The following is a 21,047-nucleotide window of genomic DNA, read 5'->3' on the forward strand; positions in this document are numbered from 1 at the left end:
CTGTAACTTTGCGTGTGATTTGATTAATTTTGACCACAGTGAGCATTAATTGCTTCATGCAAATGACCAGAAGTGAACACTTGCAGTTGACAATAATTGCTGCCATTATAATTGAAGTTTGTGTCATGGGACTGGCCTTATTGAGGTGATCACCGGGTGCAAAGAGAAGCCTTTCGTGGTCATCAGCATAGTAATAACTAGCCTACTGGTGCCAGACTAGAGCAAAAGAATCTGGGGATCTTAACACTTGTACAATGCTTCACAATCAGCATAATAATAGGCTGGTAAGTATGACAGACCCAGGCATAATGTGGCACACAGCTTCAGGTATCGGGGCTAGACAAACCAATTTCTATCACAAAGTAGATACAATTCTCTAGAGATTAGACCAAGAATCAGGTGATTCATTGTTGAGGGGATTCTTTCTTGCATGTGAGGAGCTATAAAGTACCCTAAAGCAAGTCACCCTCATAAGATAGATGACGACCAACACCTTTCTTGCCAAAGGCAAGTAATGTCAGGCAGAAGCAGACAAGAGATATGGTTCTGAGCGCTGTCACTGTCCACCTCTGATTGGAGCTCTGAATCACACGCCTTACCTGACACATCTTCACCCTGCCCACCTGACAGCACAGAGCCTAAATAGCATATTGGGCACCAAAACGAACAGCAATTACAGCTCAGGTACAGTGGGGGCTAGGGAAAAAAATTCCAGCCATCAAAGCCATCAAAATTCCAGCCTATTAAAGGATGCAACAAGCTGGACTTGGTGGTGGTGGTGAAAGGTTTATTTAAGCTCTCGAGGTTCTCAGCAATAGTCTGTAAAATGAAAAAAAAAAAAAAAAAAGATGCCATTCACAATCCTATTTTGCCTTCAAATCTGGGATGGTGAATTAAACTGTTTAAAAAATGAGAACTCCATATAAGAACCAATGATTTGCTTTGTATGGAGAATATTTTGCTCACATAAGGGGTCTACTTAAAGGAGTTGCCCATTGGGAATATTGTACCTATGTGCTTGCATGACTACTGATCTGTTCCCTTCTATAATGCCTGCAGTCCCAGCAGCCCAATTGAAGTGAATGATCGAGTGACTGGACACTCAGCAATCTGACATTCATTCCCTATTCTTTTGATAGGAAATAAGTGTCTTCAATGCCATGGCCCTTTTAAGTTTTTCTGCAATGTTTGGTTATAGTTACTGTGTTGTAAAAAAAAATTAAATTAAAATTGAAATTTTCAATTTCAACGTAGATTTTTTTAAAGTAGTTAGTAACCATTTGGGGTGAACTTTGTGTCTTTTTAGTTTAAAGTGCAAGTAACTACCTTGAAAGTTACAAGTAAAGAACATGATAACTCAATTAAAAATGCATGCTAGAAACAAACAGCCAGTGTTAAGATCAGGGCAGAAAATATTCAACCACGTGTGATCGACTTGCCAACCTCAACCATGTATTCTAATAAGAGGGTAGAGTGATCCATTTACCCCCTTAACAACCAAGGATGTAATTGAATGTCCTAGGTCGTATAGGGGTGACATGGACAGGATTTAGGAGTTGAGCTCTTAAACTATTTGTCTCATAAGGTGAACGGCGTAGCGGTAAGAAAAAAAAAAAATCAAACAAGGTAAATGGTGATTTTTTTTTTTTTTAACACTTAATTTAAAAAATTAATAAAAAGTGATCAAACCATCAGCTCTTTCCCTAAATGGTATAAATAAAAACATTGTCCCACATAAAAAGATGCCATACCCAGCAAAACATTAAAAATACTATATCGATATGGTAGCGCTGTGTTTGTACTTACCCACAGAATGCAGTTAACGTCATTTTTCCAACACCAGTATGAAATTGGTACAAATGCATTTTTTTCCCCAATTCCACCACATTCTGAATTATATTTTCAGCTTCCCAGTAAATTATACAAGATATTGAATGGTGCCATTAGAGTGGGTTCACGCGGGGATTTCTGGATTGGATTTTCACGCGGAATCTGACTCAGAATCTGGTTCACAAAAACGCCTTCCACTGACTTCAGTGGGAGCCGTTCACTTCTTTTTTCCACTAGCGGTTTTGTGCCGCTTGAGAAAAAAAAAGAAGCAACCTGCCCTTTCTTGCCGCCGAATCCGCCGCTGCGTCCACGGCGCGACACCTCCTTCCCGACTAGGCCAATTCATTTGGGCCTAATCTGGAGTGGAATGCCGCGACTGGATGCCGGTGCAGTGCACTGCGCCTAGCTGTTTTTTGGAGCGGATTCCGAGGCGGCCTCTGCCTCAAAGTCCGGCCCGAAAAACCTGTGTGAACCCAGTCTTACAAGGTACCATTTGTCCTGCAAACAGTAAGCCATCATGTGATTCTGTGGACTGGATTTCCTCCCATACTCGAAAGACATACTGATAGGAAAAAATGTGCATTATGAGCCCTATATGGAGCTCACAATCTACAAAAAAAAAGATAGGACATTAATTTTACTACCAGAGGGCTCCAACCATACACTATGAATGGGACACCTCTGCAGCACTCCCAACAGTCAGAGCCCAGATAATCTAAAGTGATTTCTTGTCGTATGAATTTTTACTAGGTGTTGTGCATCTTTATTTTCTGTTTAGGTAACCACATATTAAAATTGTCTGTATATAAAAATGTGCTGAGTGGCATTTTGACACTGTTGGCATGTTGACAATTGAGAAAGTTGTCCTGGGTACCAGATGAGCAGGAAATTTTTTGTAGTATATCCAGTGAAGCACTATATAGCTTCAGTAATAACCATTTGGTTACATTAAACTGTGATTTTTGCATTTAATGCAAAATAACACCCAACATACCTTTTTGGGGTTTTTTGTTATTGATATTCTGACCATTGACAAATATGTGTAGGATATGTCACAAATGGTTAACAGTGAGACCTCCTCCCTTCCTGTGACCATCATTTGTATCAGTGAATAAATATAATAAGATTCCACAATGGTCCTTAAAGGGGCTCTATCACTGGAAAAAGTCATTTTTAACTAATCACACCTTTGCATAGTCTTTAGAAAGTCTATTCCACACCTACCTTTAGTATATAGATTGCCTCAGTGGTTTCTGAATAAGTCCGTTTTTATTCATATGCTAATTAGACTGTTGCACGATACATTGTGCACTCCTCTCCTGTTGTTTCCTATGGGAGGCTGCTGCTGCTACTGATGACTCAGCTTCCTGTTTGCCTCACACACATAGGAGATCATAGGAGAGAGGAGGCTGCTGGGAACTTCCTGAGCTGGCTGAAAGCAACGGACTTATTCAGAAACCACTGAGGCAATTTACATACTATAGGTAGGTGTGGAATAGACTTTCTAAAGCCTATGCAAGCATGTGTTTAGATAAAAATGACTTTTCCCAGTGATAGAGCCCCTTTAAAACCTAAAGAATTGATAGAAATAGCCGTTGTTTTCACATAGTATAGTGCTTACTAAAGAAAGCTGCAGGTATGAGTGATCTGCTCTTACTTTCTCCTTGTTTCTTGGATATTATGCGTGACATCAGGAGCTACTGGACTCCTTAGTTGGCAATCCCAAAGGTGTCCTGCCCCACCGTACACACCTATCAGATATTTATGACGTATACTGTGGTTACACCATAAATGTCGATGGTGGGAATAAGGCTCTAGAAAGATCTCATCTTTTTTATTCTATTTAAACACACACATGTCCGCTTACTGTCAGCTCCCATAAAGACTCTTCTAAATATGCTGAAAATTCCTCTTGTTCGTACCCATTCCAAAAATGCCTTGTTCTATACAGCAAGGTTCATTCTTCGTTGTTTCTTTTTCTCTCTTTTTCTTTGTTGCAGATAGTTACAAACAAAAGCATAACCCCAAAACAGCTGAAAAAGGTACTTATTACCTCTCTCTCCCCTTGCTTGTACAAAATGTTACCAGAAGATTGTGGCTGTGTGACAGTGCGGTGCCCTATTCTGAATGCTAGTTTGGCTGCTAACTATATACAGAGACTACATTTGAGGGAGCCTGCCACTAAGACAGGTCCCTTTTAAGTTAAGGCATGTGAGAGATGGCCTTTCACATAGAATTGTTTTGCCCAATAAATGATGTCCACTGGCAATACCAGATGCGAGTGCTGCCTCCTATTTTTTCCAATTTGCTTGGAGGTGTAGCAGATTGCATAAAAGTGCCCCGAGGACAGAGGTATATGTGGCAAAGCATTTTTTACTGATTGGCACTTCTGAAGCCCATTGTAGTGGGCACAATTCTATCCTCTAATATTCTGATTTCTATGACAGTTTCCCTTTAATTTATACAACACTATATATTGAATGTTATCGTGAATGTCATTTTGATGCACACTTGTTGCCAAAGCATAAAGTGAAGCTTATACTGAATCTTTAACTTTGGTCATGTATCCTACACTTATGGGGGCAAAAGTAACAAATAAATACATTTACAGTGCAATTAAAAAAACATTTGTGCAATTTTCTGGTATCCATATATTTATGACAGACAAAAAATACAGCAAATGTCCCTTATTGTGGTAATTGTGTTAATATTATGTCTTGTAATATTATATTGCAAACTGCATTATAAATTTATTTTAATAATGCAAAAGTAATGTCAACCAATTTCTGATTTGTTAAAATGATAAACAGCAAAATGAAAAGTCAATGTCCATTTTCTCTGTGAGATTTGTCAGTAGAAATCCATTTTCAAATATTGTCTTTATAGTTTGTGGAAAACGTTACAAGAACAGACCTGGCCTCAGCTACCACTATACCCACACTCATCTTGCTGATGAAGAAGGGGCAGACAGCAGAGACCAAGAATCTCGATCTCCATGTTCCCCTTCCATTCATCGAAGTGAAAACCAGAAACGTAAGTTGCCTTTGCATTCTTTTCGGTTTACCAAAATAGATAAGTATTGGTTTGAAGTCTCCGTATGCTGGTCACTGCTTTCTCTATTGCATATTTTTCTTATTTCAAGACCCGCTAACTTGTGAACCTGCAAGTTCAGAGTACAGTTGGGTGTTCTTTGTGAAGCATGCACTTTCTAACCCCCACTTTTTCTCAGAGCTCTAGCCTCATACCCCTTTTCACTCTGACATGGTTGTGCAGGCTGTGAGTTTTTCATCACAAAAACCTACATAGAGCTATGCAACATATGAATAACATAGAGCTTGTTTCAGTCTGGTCAACTATGAACTAGAACTTTCTGCATGAACGGTGTCTACTATGATCAGCAGTGGAAGTATCTGGCTAATCTCTGTTACGCGTCACTCAGTGGCATAGCTATATAGCTAAACCACTCCAACATATTTGTTAGGGGACTTACTGTAGTAACTGTGGTCTTTGTATTTGGTGAAAATCACAGTAAATAAAGCACACTAGAATGGCAGACCTGTCACAGCAACCTTCTGATTTACATAGGTACTACATATGTTTGTAGTGCTTGAATACTTTAAAAATATTGCCTGTTCCACTACATGCCATATTATTGATTTACCAACTCCCATGGGAAATAAAAGCTATAATATATAAATGTGTAATATACAGTAAATAACTGTAATAGATCTTTGTGCTTGATCCTTTACTTATACAGCATTTTGGCTTGGTCATGGGTAGTTTGGGGGAAGGAAGCTTTTGGTTATTCCTTTGTTGTTATTCATTGAAATAAAAACTGGAGCATGCTGTTATTTGTGAGGTCAGACACATGGATGAGAAGGCCTGGCTCACAATCCCCATTCTACTTCGCTGCACTGATGGGGTTGAGGTCCAGACTCTGTGTGGGCCAGTCAAGTTCTTCCACACTACATTTACCCAACAATGGCCTAATTTTCCTTGTTTTGTGCATTGGGGCACATTTATGCTGGAGCAGAAAAGAGCCTCTGCAAATTGTTCTCATAAAGTTGGAAGCATACAATTGTTTTGGTATGTTGAAGCATTAACATTTTCCTCATTGGAAAAACAAGGGCCTAGACCAGGGATAGGGAACCTTCGGCTCTCCAGCTGCTGTGAAACTACAACTCCCAGCATGCTCCATTCACTTCCATGGGAGTTCCAAGAACAGCAGAGCAAGTATGCATGCTGGGAGTTGTAGTTTTGCAACAGCTGGAGAGCCGTACGTTCCCTACCCCTGGCCTAGACCAACCCTCGAATAACAACCTATGGGAGTGTTATTCCTCAGACAACAAAATTGACAACTGGAACAAGGCAGGTAATGTTCTCCTGGCATTTATCACGCCACAAAACACCTTTTCACTGCTCCATAGTCTAGTGTTGGAGTGCTTTATACCACTACATCTGACAATTGGTGATATAAGGCTTGCATGCTGCTACTCTACCGTGGAAACCTATGCCATGAAGCACCTGATGTGGAGGTTTTGTCCTGATGTTAATGTCAGAGAATGTTTGGTAGTCTGCAGTTCCAGCCAGCAGAGCGTTGGTGACTTTTATAAAAATGTAAAATACCAAAGTTACCACAAAAGAAATGATTCAGAAAGTGTGTCCACGTAGACAGTTGTATGGTAAAGCCACTACCTGACTATAGGAGTTTATTTCACAGCAAATTTTGGGGGGTTTGTTTCTGAAAACTTGAATTTTTTGTGGATTGTGTACCTTTGCCGTGCATAATGTGAAACTTAGTACAATTTGTGCCATTGTATCACTATATCCTGACTGTGTAAGTAAAACAAGAAAGGTAATTGCATTGACCCTCGGTCTCAGGCTTGTCTGTCTAGCTGCAGGCGCACTTCCCTGTTCTATTTGATTAAAGCATTGGTTTATGAGGGCTAAGCCTCCTTACGTTAATGCAACCTCACAATGTGCCTGGCTTGATTACTGTAATGGTGGGTGACAAGCTAAGATAACAGCATGACCTTCCTAATCACATGGGGGGAGGTAATGCTAAAGAACTAAGCATAGTGTTCATTTCTCCATAGTATATTTCAGGCCAGGCATCACTTCATTAAATTATAAGGGATATATTTCAGTTCATTCACATTTGCACTTTGTACCTGTTCATCTTGGTGTGAAGTGAGCAATGGAAAAACTATGCTGTATTTAGGTTAATCCGTTCTAAGCATGGCACTAACATTATTATATATAATATACATGCTGAAAGGACCATTAAACATCACAAGACATTGTTTTAAGCATCTTCTTACCTACGGTTGGGCGCCTTATAATTGGCATCCTAAAATCTGTACATGCAGCGCCAATGAGGAGAACTAGTAATGCATATCCTGCACCATTTCCATCCTGAGCTCTCAGTGGTATTCAGAAAGCCTAAACCTGTATATAAACATTACAAGTCATGTTAGAGGTTGAAAAGGCAAACACTGTATGAAGTGTGCAATGTTCCTTGTTTTATGTACTGATCCTTTATTAGAGGTTGAGGTTTATCAGCAGATTCAGAATGGCTGCCTGGAATGGTTTACACGACAGACAAAATAATGACAGGTGGCAGGATCCACGGGTGCCGGTTGCCATGACAGCATGCCAGACTAGTACAGGCTGGGGGCCTATCAGGCGAAGAAGGAAATCAGCAGGATTCCTCCTAGGCACAAATTGGACACCATGCAAGCCATAGGAAGCCTGGCTTGAAATGCATAATACATTGAGACATCTCTCAGGGCTGATTCTTTTCATCCAAGACAATCTGCATTCCATGCAAACCACTCAAAGCTGAAAATATAGAGTGATACACCATTTCTGGAGAAAAAGAAGCAGAAACTGATCATCACTTCTCATCATCCACTTCTATTTTAACACTGGTATAAATTGATCTTCTCAGTCCATTTTCAGTTTCGTCACATTCAGAGATGACGTATAGGGAGGGACAGGTTATCATAGTCTGCACACCACAATCATATACATGCAGGCGCGCAGTATTACATGCCCAGCAGTGCCCCCCCCCCTGCTCTGGTGCTATTATACTTTGTGGTCACTTCAGACCCCAGAGGCCCAGGGAAGGTGAATAAAATAAACACTGATACTCACCTTGCCTAACCTTTCCTGGGCATCCTGGAGCTCCGACTGTCTGCAGCATTTTCGGCCATCTTCCCGACATCTCTGCTGAGGCCCGTGATTGGTCTTCAGTGGTCACATGGGGGCGCAGTGATGTCATTACGCCGCAGTGCCCCATGTGACCGCTGGGGCCTGATCACAGGCCTCAGTCACGTGATGGAAGATTGCCAGGGAGGTGAGTACATGTGTTTATTAATTTCATTATTTCATTATTCAGTCACCTCCCCTGGCTAGTACCTATTGAAAAGGGGCCCGGCGAGATACCAGGGACCCTTTTCATTTACAATATGCATAGCAGTCGGGAAACCAGACCTTACATTATGTTCCACAGCCGTTATCATATTGGTAGTGGGCCCCGGCAATGTCCAGCTGGCCGTGGGCCTTATACCTTGCTGGGTCCAGTCACGGTCGCACTCCCTGGCTAAAACAGATTTAAAACAATATGAAATTTAGAAGTATTAGGGAGCGTTCACACTACTGTCGGTGTCTGACAGGTAGTGTCCGCTCCTAGTGTCTGTTCAAAATCTCTCAAGGACATTAGGAGCGGACACTAGCTGTGTCCTTGACACCTGTCATTTATTTAAATGGACATCGGGTGCGTTGTTTTGCACTCCGTGCCCGTCCTTCCCTGTCCGCATGTAAAGATGTCCGACTTCTCAAGCAGACAGAAAAACCCGACATGTAGGGTTCTTCTGTCCGCTTGAGAAGTCGGACATCTTTACATGCCGACAGGGAAGGAAGGAGTGCAAAAGAACGCACCCGATGCCCATTTAAATAAATGACAGGTGTCACGGACACAGCTAGTGTCCGCTCCTAATGTCTGTGCCAGATTTTGAGCGGACACTACCTGTCGGACACCGACGGTAGTGTGAACGCCCCCTTAGTTAACTTCTGATCTGGCTGAGGTGGATCACCATTGCAGCCACTGAGCATTTCTAGGTTTTTCCTGTGTTTTGAGACTGAACCAAGAAGTAGAGGTGAGTGAGGAGAGGTCAGGTCCCATGCACATGACCAAGTGTGCCATCCATGGGGTCTCCCACGGTCTGTTTTAATAATTAAAGACAATACACAAATATAAACATAGGGCATACAAAATAGAGGTAGACACTAAGAAAGTGAATACATTTGCCAAAAAAACAAGGCAAGACAACCCAAACACAATTTATAAAAAATGTAACAAAGTTTATTAATAATAAATGCATAAAAACACAAGTAAATAAAAAAAATAGAAAAAAGGACAAAGGAGAACACATCCAAAATAAACCAGCATACAAGTAGGTGTGGTAAATGATATGAACAATCACTGAAAAAAAGGGGGGGAGGGGATTGAAGACATAGTGCCAGTAGTATATACAATCACCAATATCTTATGTACAATACATAATAGTGAACCAATGACTAAACCATGGTAACCAGATTGAATGTAAGGCTACATAAGAATAAGAAATACAAATAGAAAGTTAACACCAGAACCTTACCAATTGATGCATGGACAATGCCCCAACACGTTTCGCCTGATCTGGCTTCCACCCTGAGGATGTGTTCTTTTGGATGTGTTCTCCTTTGTCCTTTTTTCAATTTTTTTGATTTACTTGTGTTTTTATGCATTTATAAACTTTGTTACATTTTTTATAAATTGTGTTTGGGTAGTCTTGCCTTGTTTTTTTTGGCAAATGTATTCACTTGATAATTATAGAGAAGATTCTATCATTTCTACCGAGCACCCCATAGAAATGAATCTAGTATGAAAGTTACTCAGATGACATTCTGAGTGCGATCCGAGTGCCTTTAAAAAAAAATCAGCACCCACTCAGCATGCTCAAAGATGTGTGCATGAGGCCTAAAGTTTTTTTAATTTTTTTATTTCATTCTACTAAACATGAAAACCCTTTTTAGTGAAGGCTATGCCGGAGTGAAATGCTGCAGGAAAAATCGCACCATATGCCTGCAATTTTATTGTGTTCTTGCTTTTGTTTCTACAGTGTTTTTTTAATCTGTCTTTTTTTTTATATACATAGTTCAACTGAAAGTTTCCTCTTCATGTTTTCATTCAAACCTTCTGCGTTTTCACTAAGCAATTGACAGCAGTTTCACAGCCAAAAAACAGAATTTCTGAAAAGATAAAAAATACACTGCATTTACAAAAGAAAATTGCAATGTGTTTTCCTCTGCAGATTTTTTCAGCTGTGTGTAATATCTGATCCGGTTAGCTGGGAATATGTAAAGCTGCATTTTCTACCCTGTGTGTCTCCAGCAGTTGACTGGAGACACACATGTTGCAGATGTTGTCATAGAGTTGTCTGTACTAGTAAAGTAAATGTCATCTACACGGTGCAGTAAAAAGTGACTTGTGATACAGAATTTATATTCCCCTGTTGATTTGTAATGCAAAAAGTGAAATTTGTGGCAAATCTGCAACATTTCTCCAACAGAATCTACACCTTTTGGTGTGGTTTTTTTTCTCTCTAGTATGTATAATCTTCAGCATACCCAAAGTATTTTGTGTGCTTTAAATACAATGTACATACGTATGAGAAGAATCAAAACTGCCTTGACAAAAATCGCATCAATGTACTTTGAGTCAAAACCGTTCTTAATGCAGTGATTCTGCCCCAAAAAAACCACAACATGCACAAAATATTGGTCTTTTCTGCCTTGTATGAGCAGAATTTTTATAAGTTCCACTCTGGTACATCATTGCACATTTGTACATGCTTTATACAATGATGTACAGTAAATAGTGTTTGTGATTTGTCAGCAACCTCCCTTAAGGGGGCAGTGTAAGATTTAGTTTTATTACAGCACACATTAATGATAGACGAAATTCAGTAAGTGGCATATTACGGAAACCATTTTTTCTGTGCATCACATATTACACAAGGGTATATAAAAGAAAATCAAATTACTAGATGTACAAGACAACCTCATCACAATGTCACTAACTTCAGAGCAATCTGACCAACAATGATTAGGTGACATGACAGAATACAATCGACAATACAAGAATAAGCTATAAAATGTCCATTGACCTTTTTTACATAAATAGGTAAAGCAACATGACTGCAAAAGAACTATCTTATACTGACCATGACTTCCAGTCAGTATCTGGTTCTGTTCTTATCCCTAACTTTACAATTTTGCATGCAACAAGTCTCAAATCAATAGTATATTTATCCTGGTACTGCACACTCTATATGTAATACAGTGCCTACACAGCATGGGTGCAAAAGAAGTCTACTTGCATAGCACATTTATGTTACATTAAACGGATACTTTTTTTTTTTTTTCTTTTAACCACTTCCCGCCGATGGCATTTTTTGATTTTCGTTTTTGACTCCCCTCCTTCTAAACCCCATAACTTTTTATTTCTCTGCTCCCAGAGTCATATAAGGTCTTAATTTTTGCGGGACAAATTTTTCTTCATGATGCTACCATTAATTATTCTATATAATGTACTGGGAAGCAGGAAAAAAATTCAGAATGGGGTGGATTTGAAGAAAAAATGCATTTCTGCGACTTTCTTACGGGCTTTGGTTTTACGGCGTTCACTGTGCAGCCAAAATGACATGTCCCCTATATTCTGTGTTTCGGTACGGTTCCAGGGATACCAAATTTATATGGTTTTATTTACATTTTGACCCCTAAAAAAAATTCCAAAACTGTGTTAAAAATTTTTTTTTTTCTAAAAGTCGCCATATTCCGACGGCCGTAACTTTTTTATACGTAAGTGTACGGGGATGTATAGGGCGTCTTTTTTTTGCGGGGTCGGGTGTACTTTTTAGTTCTACCATTTTCGGGAAATGTTACTGCTTTGATCACTTTTTCTTCAAATTTTTATCAGAATCAAAACAGTGAAAAAACGGCGGTTTGGCACTTTTGACTATTTTTCCCGCTACGGCGTTTACCGAACAGGAAAAATATTTTTATAGATTTGTAGAGCGGGCGATTTCGGACGCGGGGATACCTAACATGTATGTGTTTCACAGTTTTTAACTACTTTTATATGTGTTCTAGGGAAAGGGGGGTGATTTGAACTTTTAATTCTTTTTATATTTTTTTAATCTTTTTTTTTTTTGCATTTATTAGACCCCCTAGGGGTGTTGAACCCCAGGGGGTCTGATCACTAATGCAATGCATTGCAAAAAAGCATCCTTTCTTTTGCAGGCTGCATAGACCAGCCTGCAGAAGAGAGGATTTGCAGACAAGCCTGTGAGCCTGTACAAGGCTCCCGGCTGTCATGGCAACGGGACGTCAGCCCTGGAGCATGCTCCAGGAGCTGGCGATCCCGGCCAAAATGGCGGCGCCCATGCGCCGCCGGGAAAATGGTGCCTCCGGCGCCTTTGACCGCGGCGCCGGAGGGGTTAATGCCTCCGATCGGTCCGGGGACCGATCGGAGGCATTAGAGCCGGTTGTCTACTGCTTAAAGCAGTAGACACCCGGCAGCTATGGCGGCCGCCCGGCTCCCGGGCGGTCACCATAGTTACAGACCCGACATGCGCCGTACTATTACGGCTCATGTCGGGAAGGGGTTAAATATGAAAAGTATAAATAAGACTGATTGGTGTAGATAACACCCCCCCATGGCACCTTCCCATGCCTGACATCAGCAACATAGAAGAGCTACGGTACCGGGCCATAAGCTCTTCACACCGGGCACAGATCGGGAAAGCCGACAGTGCGCTGAACTCAGCGCACTGTCAGCTTTCCGGCAGTATATAAAACTGCCTGTGTGAAAAATGGTGAAAGGTCCTCTTTAAGTCAGTCTTGCACGCAGGGCTTTTTCGTTCCCCGCTTTCAGTTTAAAAATAACAAACACCTGACAGACCCCATTATTGTCAGTGTGGTCGGTTGAGCTTCCTATGTAACTGCTATTTATCTTCCAATGGACCAGAACAATGAACAGCCAAAGCTAGTGTGAGCCTAGTGTAAACCAGACAAATAGGCAGTTTCTTGGAGCCTCTCTGGGGATCCCCTACTGTCCAGAGCTGGTCATGACAATAGGCAGTGCTGTTAACAACCATCCAGGAGTTCAAATTAAAGGGCTTTTCCCATCTCCCTCTCTTAGCAATTTCCCTGCTTGTCTCTTCTTTTCACTTCCTGGATTCCTCTACAAGCTGATAGGCAGTTTTGATAGATAAGACACTAAGAAGTATCTCACTAGATAGACATTGCTTTTACCTTGAGAGATTATTGTTACTAGAAATTTAATATAAATGCAGATCAAAAATTATACACAAATTCAGTGTGTAAACAGCGGGAGGAATAATTTCACATAACAGGCAAACAAAACAGCATTTCTAAAGCAATGTGTTCAGGAAAAACACTTTAATTTACATAAGCTAGCAGTATATATAGAATCCTTGATATGGGAATACCTCTTTAAGGCTAATACATGTATAAACATTGTGGTCATTAATATAGGAGGCAATCAAGCTGATGGGGCATCTGAGGGATAATAGCAGTGTTTATTGTTCTATTAGAAATGATATTTAACGTTAATATAATTTATCATCAGTGTAGATGCTATACAGGGTACAAATGAAAGTTTTCATGTCACTTACCATATGCATGTTACTGTTCTTCTAGCTCACAAAGGAGCAGATGGTGCTATACTTTCCAATAACTACTGTGATTTTTGCCTTGGAGACTCAACCATAAACAAGAAGAGTGGACAACCAGAAGAACTTGTGTCCTGTGCAGACTGTGGACGCTCTGGTAGGTCATTCCTCTTTCTACTTCAAATCTATTCTTTATTGAATTCTTAATTGACAAATTGTGGTTGAATATGGATATCAATACTTGCATGAACTGAGAAACATCAATACATGCATGGCATGGTGCAAGACCAAAAAAAAAAAAAAAAGATAAATGAGTAAAAAAATTGCTTGCATTTTTTCACAGATTTCATTGTTGAGGTCCATTGTGTGTTTTCTAAAATGGATGTAGCACGTTTATCTCTAATAGTACATTTATGTTACTAATCCCAAATTACACCATTGTTCACTATACATGATATTAATTCACAAGGTTATTAGTTCTTTCAATACATATTGAGAGCAGAATATTAAAGCGTACCTCAAGTGATCAACTTAAAATCCTCTTGAGAAATACACCTGTAAATTGAAGTTTTGGATCTAGAAGTAAAAATTATACGGTTTGTTAGCTTAAATAATTTGCAGAGGAAAAAAAAAAAGACATGAATTACTGTCGTCCTTTGCTTCCTACTTAGAGATACAGCTAAAATAACTTTAGTATTACAACTATGCAGAAAATGACAAGCTATTGTGTGTCTGTAGAGGTAACTTGCTAGTTGGGAGTCCTGTGATCACAGTACCATAAGCACTAATTGTAACACACATACAGTAGTCAATTTCTCTGCACTATAAGGAATGTAGGTGTATGGGAAGACCTGACGAGCATTTCTTAAACTAGCAGGCTCATTGCAGAATGACTGGAATGGGGTATCTCATGGCAGAAAGAGTTAGCAAAATTGGAACAATGGTCTGTAGCACAAATAAGATCTCAAAGTAAAAAAAAAAATAAAAACTATCCACAAGAGGTATTAAAGAAGTACCCCCATAAAATGTTTTATTCTTAGACCTGTTGGTAAGGTACATGATGTAAGTTGTAGTGAAAGTAATCTTGGTGGCTGTATTTGGGAATTATCCACTTCCTACTGCTTCTCAGTTGTGTCGGTTTTAGACGGTATCTGTGCCTTGACCAACAATGGACTTGGATCATTTTTTTTTTAATCAAAAACTAAGCACACTAATAATTGGTATAAAACTTCTTCAGCATTAGACACTTTGATCAATCTGACAACGTATAGTCTAAGGAAGCATTCACACGGAGTAATGCGGCACTGATTCTGCCACGATAACTTGCAGCAGAATCAACACTGATAAAAAGACTCCCGTTGACTTCAATGGGTTCCGTTTAATGCACTTTTTAACCTATTGATTTCAATATGTTACGTGCGTTAAACGGAACCCATTGAAGTCAATGGGAGTATCAGCGCCGCGTTAGTCCATGTGAATGCGGCCTAAGTGTGTACTTGTGAAAGTCTTCACATCAGTATTCTAAAAAATGAATATTGAAACTGACTTCCTGTCTACACATAAGACGCTGTGTCAGTTCAAGAGTTGGTGATGGTCACATGACACAGCTGAGGACCTGAATGGAAAAGATGGATATCTCACAAGTATAACCACCAGTAGGATTATCTGCACTACGATTTACATCAAGCACATTTCTAACTGGCCAGAGAATAAAATTGTTTGTGGAAGTGACTTTTTTTTTTTTTTCCCCACTGGAGGTACGCTTTAAAAGGTAAGCCTTTAGAGGGGACTAATCTTAGACATCTGATCACCAAATTCAATTTCATTAGAAGGCACCTCCGCCCACCCCTTGGAAAATCTGGTAAATACTCCTGAGTCACTTATACCTGTGTTGGTGTTTGGTTTCAATATGATATTTTTACTTTGAAAAACTTTTGGTTTGATGATTAACTAAATGCATACACAGAAAATAGCTGACAGTGCATTGACTATTGGTGTAAACAATATAAATACAGTATTCAACAAACACAAGAGGTCTCGGTAGACTGCATGTGTTTGACCCCAGCATGTCTACATAGAGAACTCTTGTGTTAGTTCACAAAAGGTTATAGCAACCTTCCAGTGGTTATCTTCTTACATGAACAACTACAGGAAGGTAAGTGTACGCCTACAGTGTAGCTTGGTTTTCATGTTATCTTACATGCTGATGATAGTTGTGTGTAAAATTCCAAAAAGAAAACAATTGCATCTTTTAAAGTTGTATTCAATTAATAGGTTTGTGTCCAGTGTTTCTTACAAAAATAAGACTACAACAACCTTGATTAAAACCTAAAAGGGTTGTCCTATCACAGACTATACTGTACTGTTATTGCATTGTATATTATTTGTGAGCTGCCAGTCCAGCTCCTGAGACCCCGGGAAATTAGCTGGAAACTGCAGGAGAAATGCATCATATATACAGTAGCCAAAAGATCAACCGCTTGACAGGAGCTCTGGCTCATAGAGGGGGTGGGGGGTGGGAGTCATCCATGTGCCCCAGGAGGTCAATATGCTAAGACAACCCTTTTAAATATATTATAGTTTTTGGCTTTTAAGTTCTGTGATTGTGGCCTTAGTACAAAACCAGTTCACTACAGAAGGATCCATGTAAACCTTATAGACATGAAATATTTAGGGGGGGGGGGGGGACAGTCATATAAAAAGCATACTTTTAAAGGGCCTGACCCCTTCTCTATTTACATTGCACGCTGTTTGCTTCATAGTGGCCATATGATGTAATTACAATGTCATCCCATTCACTTATCTGCCACTGTGTGGCCGCTGTAAAGCAGACCACGTGCAGTATAAACAGCAAAGACACTTGAATGAGTACCCTGACCCCTTCATGTCAGATGTCAGACCCCCAATGATTTTTTTATGACCTTTCCTGAAGATGAGTTAATACAAAAAAATAAAAAAAACTGACAAACCCCTAAAAGCTAGTTTGCCTGTCTAAAGTGTATGTGGGCCTCCAGATTCTTCCACAGCAGGTGTCTGAGGAGATGAGGATCAAAAGTGTGATTTTCAGCTGCCCAATTCCTTCAGGGAATGAAGCCACTGCTAGAAGTATCTTCTTTCTCCCCTCTCTTGGATCAGTATACATGCACTGCTCTGCCAAGTTGAGCATACATTTTTATGGGGATGTCAGGGGCAAGATAGCTGTTGGTGACAGCTATCTAAAGTACATGGCTCACTAGAACTATTGGGTGGAAGTGGGTGCCCTTGACGTTTGATAAAAGTCTCCTAACATATGTATTGGTAGTCTGCTTGGAGAGAAACTGTACTAAAAAGAAAATAAGGTAAGCATGCTACAATATAGTCTATAGTAAAGCAATAATACACAAGCTAGGACTTGATAACAGCTACCCACAGAGTACTCATAGCTGGACCACACATCTCTGTGAACTTGTCTTTCACTAGGTCCACAGCAGTCATTTTTAGAGCAGAAAAACAAAGTAATTTCACCTGTTTCTTAAAAATGGTAGGATAATAACTCAAATAACAAGCTTGATAAATTCACAATAAGAAAATATATTGTGACTTTTCACCCGTTTACTATATGCATTATATACAGTAATTGTGAATGCAACTTTAAAAGCTTCTAGCCAAGCCTAAACCAGTTCTTTCCAACATAACTGCATCTTATGCATTGGCTATTTTCTTGTGGATTGTTGCCATGTAAGAAGCCATAGTGTGCCACAGGGAGATTTTTCTAGCAATTTTAATGTGGTTAATATCCACAAATAGGACATACAAAATTTTCCTATCACCTCTGCTTGACCTATAGTCAATGTGTAGGCTGAATATTCTGCTGTGTCTTTTATTAAATTAGATTTCTTCCAAGCTAACTTGTATGGATTAGCTATGTTTGTGCATGGATGAGTGAGCTGTACTGTAATACTGTATTTAAGACATCAGACTTGCTTGGTCTGTAAGCAGTTACATACAATACTTGTTACTGGATCAGTTTGCTTGGTGTTTTCTGAAAAGTAAATGGACTTGAGTAACAAATAAAGAAATATATAATAAATAAAATAACCCTTTTGCTGCCATTTTGTGTCCTGGATAGTTAATATTAATGAAAAGGTGATGAATGCTTGATATTTATTTTGCTTTCTATTTTGTCTCGGTGGTGTGGCTGTGCTAGTTAATATGCATAGATAACTGTATGTTACTTAACCCCTGTGCTGATATATTCATCATACATGTCAGCTCATTTGGGAAGAGAAAGCAGAAAAGAGGAGATGCACAACGCAGAGGACTTGTTCGGATCCACGTCAGAAAGCGACACTTCCACGTTTCATGGCTTTGATGAGGATGACTGGGAGGGGCCTTCCTCAGCCCGAGCCACTCACTCCCCTACTGCAGACGACTGGGGAGACTGCTAAAGCAAATGATCTGGATCACCCCATCGTCTACCTGACACTTCTACTCCCTACCTTCATTTTTGTGTTTTTGTTTTGCATTTTCTCCTCGTTAATATATATATTTTTTTTATTTCTTCTCCATTTACAAAGCACAACTGTATCCAACTGGATATTTTGCAAGTGACAACTGTGGATATACTTTTTTTTTTTTTTTCCTTTGGTATGAGCAGAGCTCACCTCTCCAGTATTAGCCAGCATCCAAGAGCTGGTTCTAAGGCCACTTTGGATTGATAAATGAATGCCTTTACTAGTGATAGTCACAATAAAACAAGGTGTCAGGAAAACACTGGAATTCTGCTTACTTTCTGTCTGCGACCCTGATTACCTCAGTGACAGAAGACTTTTATAAAGTGATGGTTTTATCGGATTTTGCACACACAGTGAGGAATCGGCCTAAGTTAATGCAAACACTGCTGTACAAGGAGCAAGTCCCTCCTTATTTTCCTCCACTTGAGCCTCTGCATAAGGTCAGAGGGTCTATAGTTATAGAACAAGTATAAAAGCAAATGGGATAAAATACCTCAGACTTGCTTTTCCCCTTGCAATGATTTATATGTGCTATTTATTTTTCTTTGGCTCAAAAGACTCCCCGATGTCTAAAAGGCACCTTTTTGTCTCCTTATTCAATACCACCTACTAGAAGATACCAAAGCAACACCCATTAATGGTCCACAGGGCAATGGGAATGAGACCAAACTATCATCGCACCTGCTGAGCTGAATTCAGACTACACTGCAGCAGGATTGCAAAGGTATGCTACCTGCACATTTTACTCCATCATGTTGCTCTATAACTTGGTGAACTCCAGAGTTTTTTTTTCTGTTTGTTCACAAATGTTATTCATCAGAATGGGAAAATAACTCAAACAAAACGTCTGACAACTCTAAGGAGCTATGTAAATGTAAGAAAATGAGCAATATCGTTAAAAAAAAACGTTACGTTTAATATCACAGTACATAAGTAGAGACTACAGAACAAACTGGAAGCTGCTCAACCAGCACGAAAACAACATTAAGGCTGGTTATACACGTTCCTCCATTAGCATGGTTTTTTTTTGTGAAAAAGGAAAGCAGGCAATGGTGAGGCAGACAAATCATTTGGTTAGACTCTGTTGGGCAGATAAAATAATACTAAAGTCTAAGGTTTTAAACAGTCTTAGGCCGGGATCCCAGGGGCCGGAAACGCCGTGTAAAAAATTGTGGCGTTTTACGGTATCTGCAAAGTGGATGGGATTCATGCGAATCCCCTGCCCACTTTGCGGGAAAAACCGCAGCACGGACACGCTGCGATTTCCAAAACTGGTACGATTTTGGAAATCGCAGCATGTTAATTATATCTATGGAAACTACGGTGGTTTCCCATAGACATAACGGGAACAGAAAGTCCGCGGAGGAAACCACCGTGAACTTTCTGTTGAAACCGCTTCGGGAAGAACCGTGATGCGTTCACTTCGCAGGTTATTCCAAAAGCGCTTTAGCACGGCATTTCCGGCCCTTGGGGCCCCAGCCTTAAATTGCACAAAGATCTTCCAAAGTGTCTTATGCTGTCTGATAAATTTAGCGCAGTAGACTGTCTAGTTGTACTTTACACCACTTATTAGTTGATTTTCTTTCCAACAAAATATGCAAAAAAAATTGTTGATGAACAGCCTGCTCCCCTCTACCAGTAAGCCTTGTCAAACAAGGTGCAGAAACTATTACAAAAGTGCCTAAAACACTTAAGGTGTAAAGCCTGTACACCAGCTTTGAGGCACAATATATGTAAAAATTCTGATGTATTTTTACTACTTTATCTGCCCTACTGTGTATTTAATCATCAGTTGAGCCTGTTAAAATCGGCGGGATTGGCCGAGTTTTATTTTTTACACTGCTTTTAAAAGGGTAGCCCAAGATTTTTCAAAACCTGCTCAAGGTAGGAAACTGTAAAATAAAGAAATTTCTTATACTCACCTTCACATGTCCTGCTGCTCCAACAGCTCATTCACACAACCAAGTTTCACCCGTGAAACTCAGTCCGGGTGTGGGTCGAATTTACCGTGAATACAGTGCGTGAGACAAACTTCTATCAGTATAGTTCTCTATAATGCTAGGAGTCCCTTTTTCCCATTGAAATACTGTTCTGTACTGACTACAGTATGGGAGTTTCAAAGATGAAACTCGATCATGTGAATGAGCTTTAAGGATTGCACACGCCTATATCTGGGCCGGGAACCAACCAAACTGAAGCTTCTATGATTTATGATGCAGTAAGTTTTAGCAATCCCGTGTCTCTACAGTCCTACACAAACATAATGTCATAGAATGCCTTTAACACTGGTAGTCACAATAAAAAAAATTTAAAAAAAAAGTCAGGAAAACGCTGGAATTCTACTTTTTGTCTGCGGCCCTGATGACTGCGGCAATCACATTCTATACATGCACATGTGATCCAGCGATTGGCTGAAACTGTCACATTGGACAATGAACTTGATGTCATCACTACAGAACCAGTTGGGACCAGAGTACTGGCCTGGCAGCACATTTCAAAGCTCAGTGTAGGCTATTACTTTGTTTTAAAGGTTTTTAATATCCTTGGACAAGTTTTGAAAAACTAGGACTACCCCTTTAAAGAGTATTTTTCAGGGCAAGTTCTACACAAAAGTACTTTATATGATGTATATAAATAGAGTTTAGCAGTATTAGATTTCTTGTAGATTTTCCAGTGGAATGCAATTTTAGTCTGCACACATGTACAACAAATAATGGAAAGGAAAGACCAACATCCATAAAAATTGGCAATTTTATTTCATGTTCATAAAATCCACAGAATGGACATGGAGTAAAATTGCTGATTTTATTTTTATTGTTGCTGGACTTTCCTTTCCATTACATGTTCTTCCAGTGCTTCCTACACTTCTGAGCATCCATATCAAGTGACCTGGACTGCTTACATAACCTACAGCAAGATCCACAAGTAACATCTCAGTGTGTGAATGGTCCAAGCGTGTTTGACTTCTGTTTTATGTTTTGGT

The 21,047-nt window shown here is 39.7% G+C and overlaps 1 protein-coding gene across 6 annotated transcripts in view; it reads left to right on the top strand.

The window, feature by feature from the left end:
- The window catches only part of DPF3 (double PHD fingers 3), a 177,899-nt gene that overhangs the window by 112,859 nt on the left and 43,993 nt on the right, over positions 1-21,047 (top strand). For 2 of the 6 annotated variants that reach the window (XM_075282902.1, XM_075282906.1), the window contains exons 7-9: positions 3,831-3,872; positions 4,717-4,863; positions 13,600-13,728. In XM_075282902.1, the coding sequence (XP_075139003.1) occupies positions 3,831-3,872; positions 4,717-4,863; positions 13,600-13,728 (318 nt within the window). Of the gene's footprint in view, positions 1-3,830; positions 3,873-4,716; positions 4,864-13,599; positions 13,729-17,822; positions 18,789-21,047 lie in introns of all 6 variants that reach the window. The other 4 variants (XR_012717256.1, XM_075282904.1, XR_012717257.1 and 1 more) reach the window with 4 other exon arrangements.

The sequence above is a fragment of the Leptodactylus fuscus genome, chromosome 7 (genome assembly GCF_031893055.1).
Source record: "Leptodactylus fuscus isolate aLepFus1 chromosome 7, aLepFus1.hap2, whole genome shotgun sequence".
In the NCBI taxonomy this organism is placed as follows: domain Eukaryota; kingdom Metazoa; phylum Chordata; class Amphibia; order Anura; family Leptodactylidae; genus Leptodactylus; species Leptodactylus fuscus.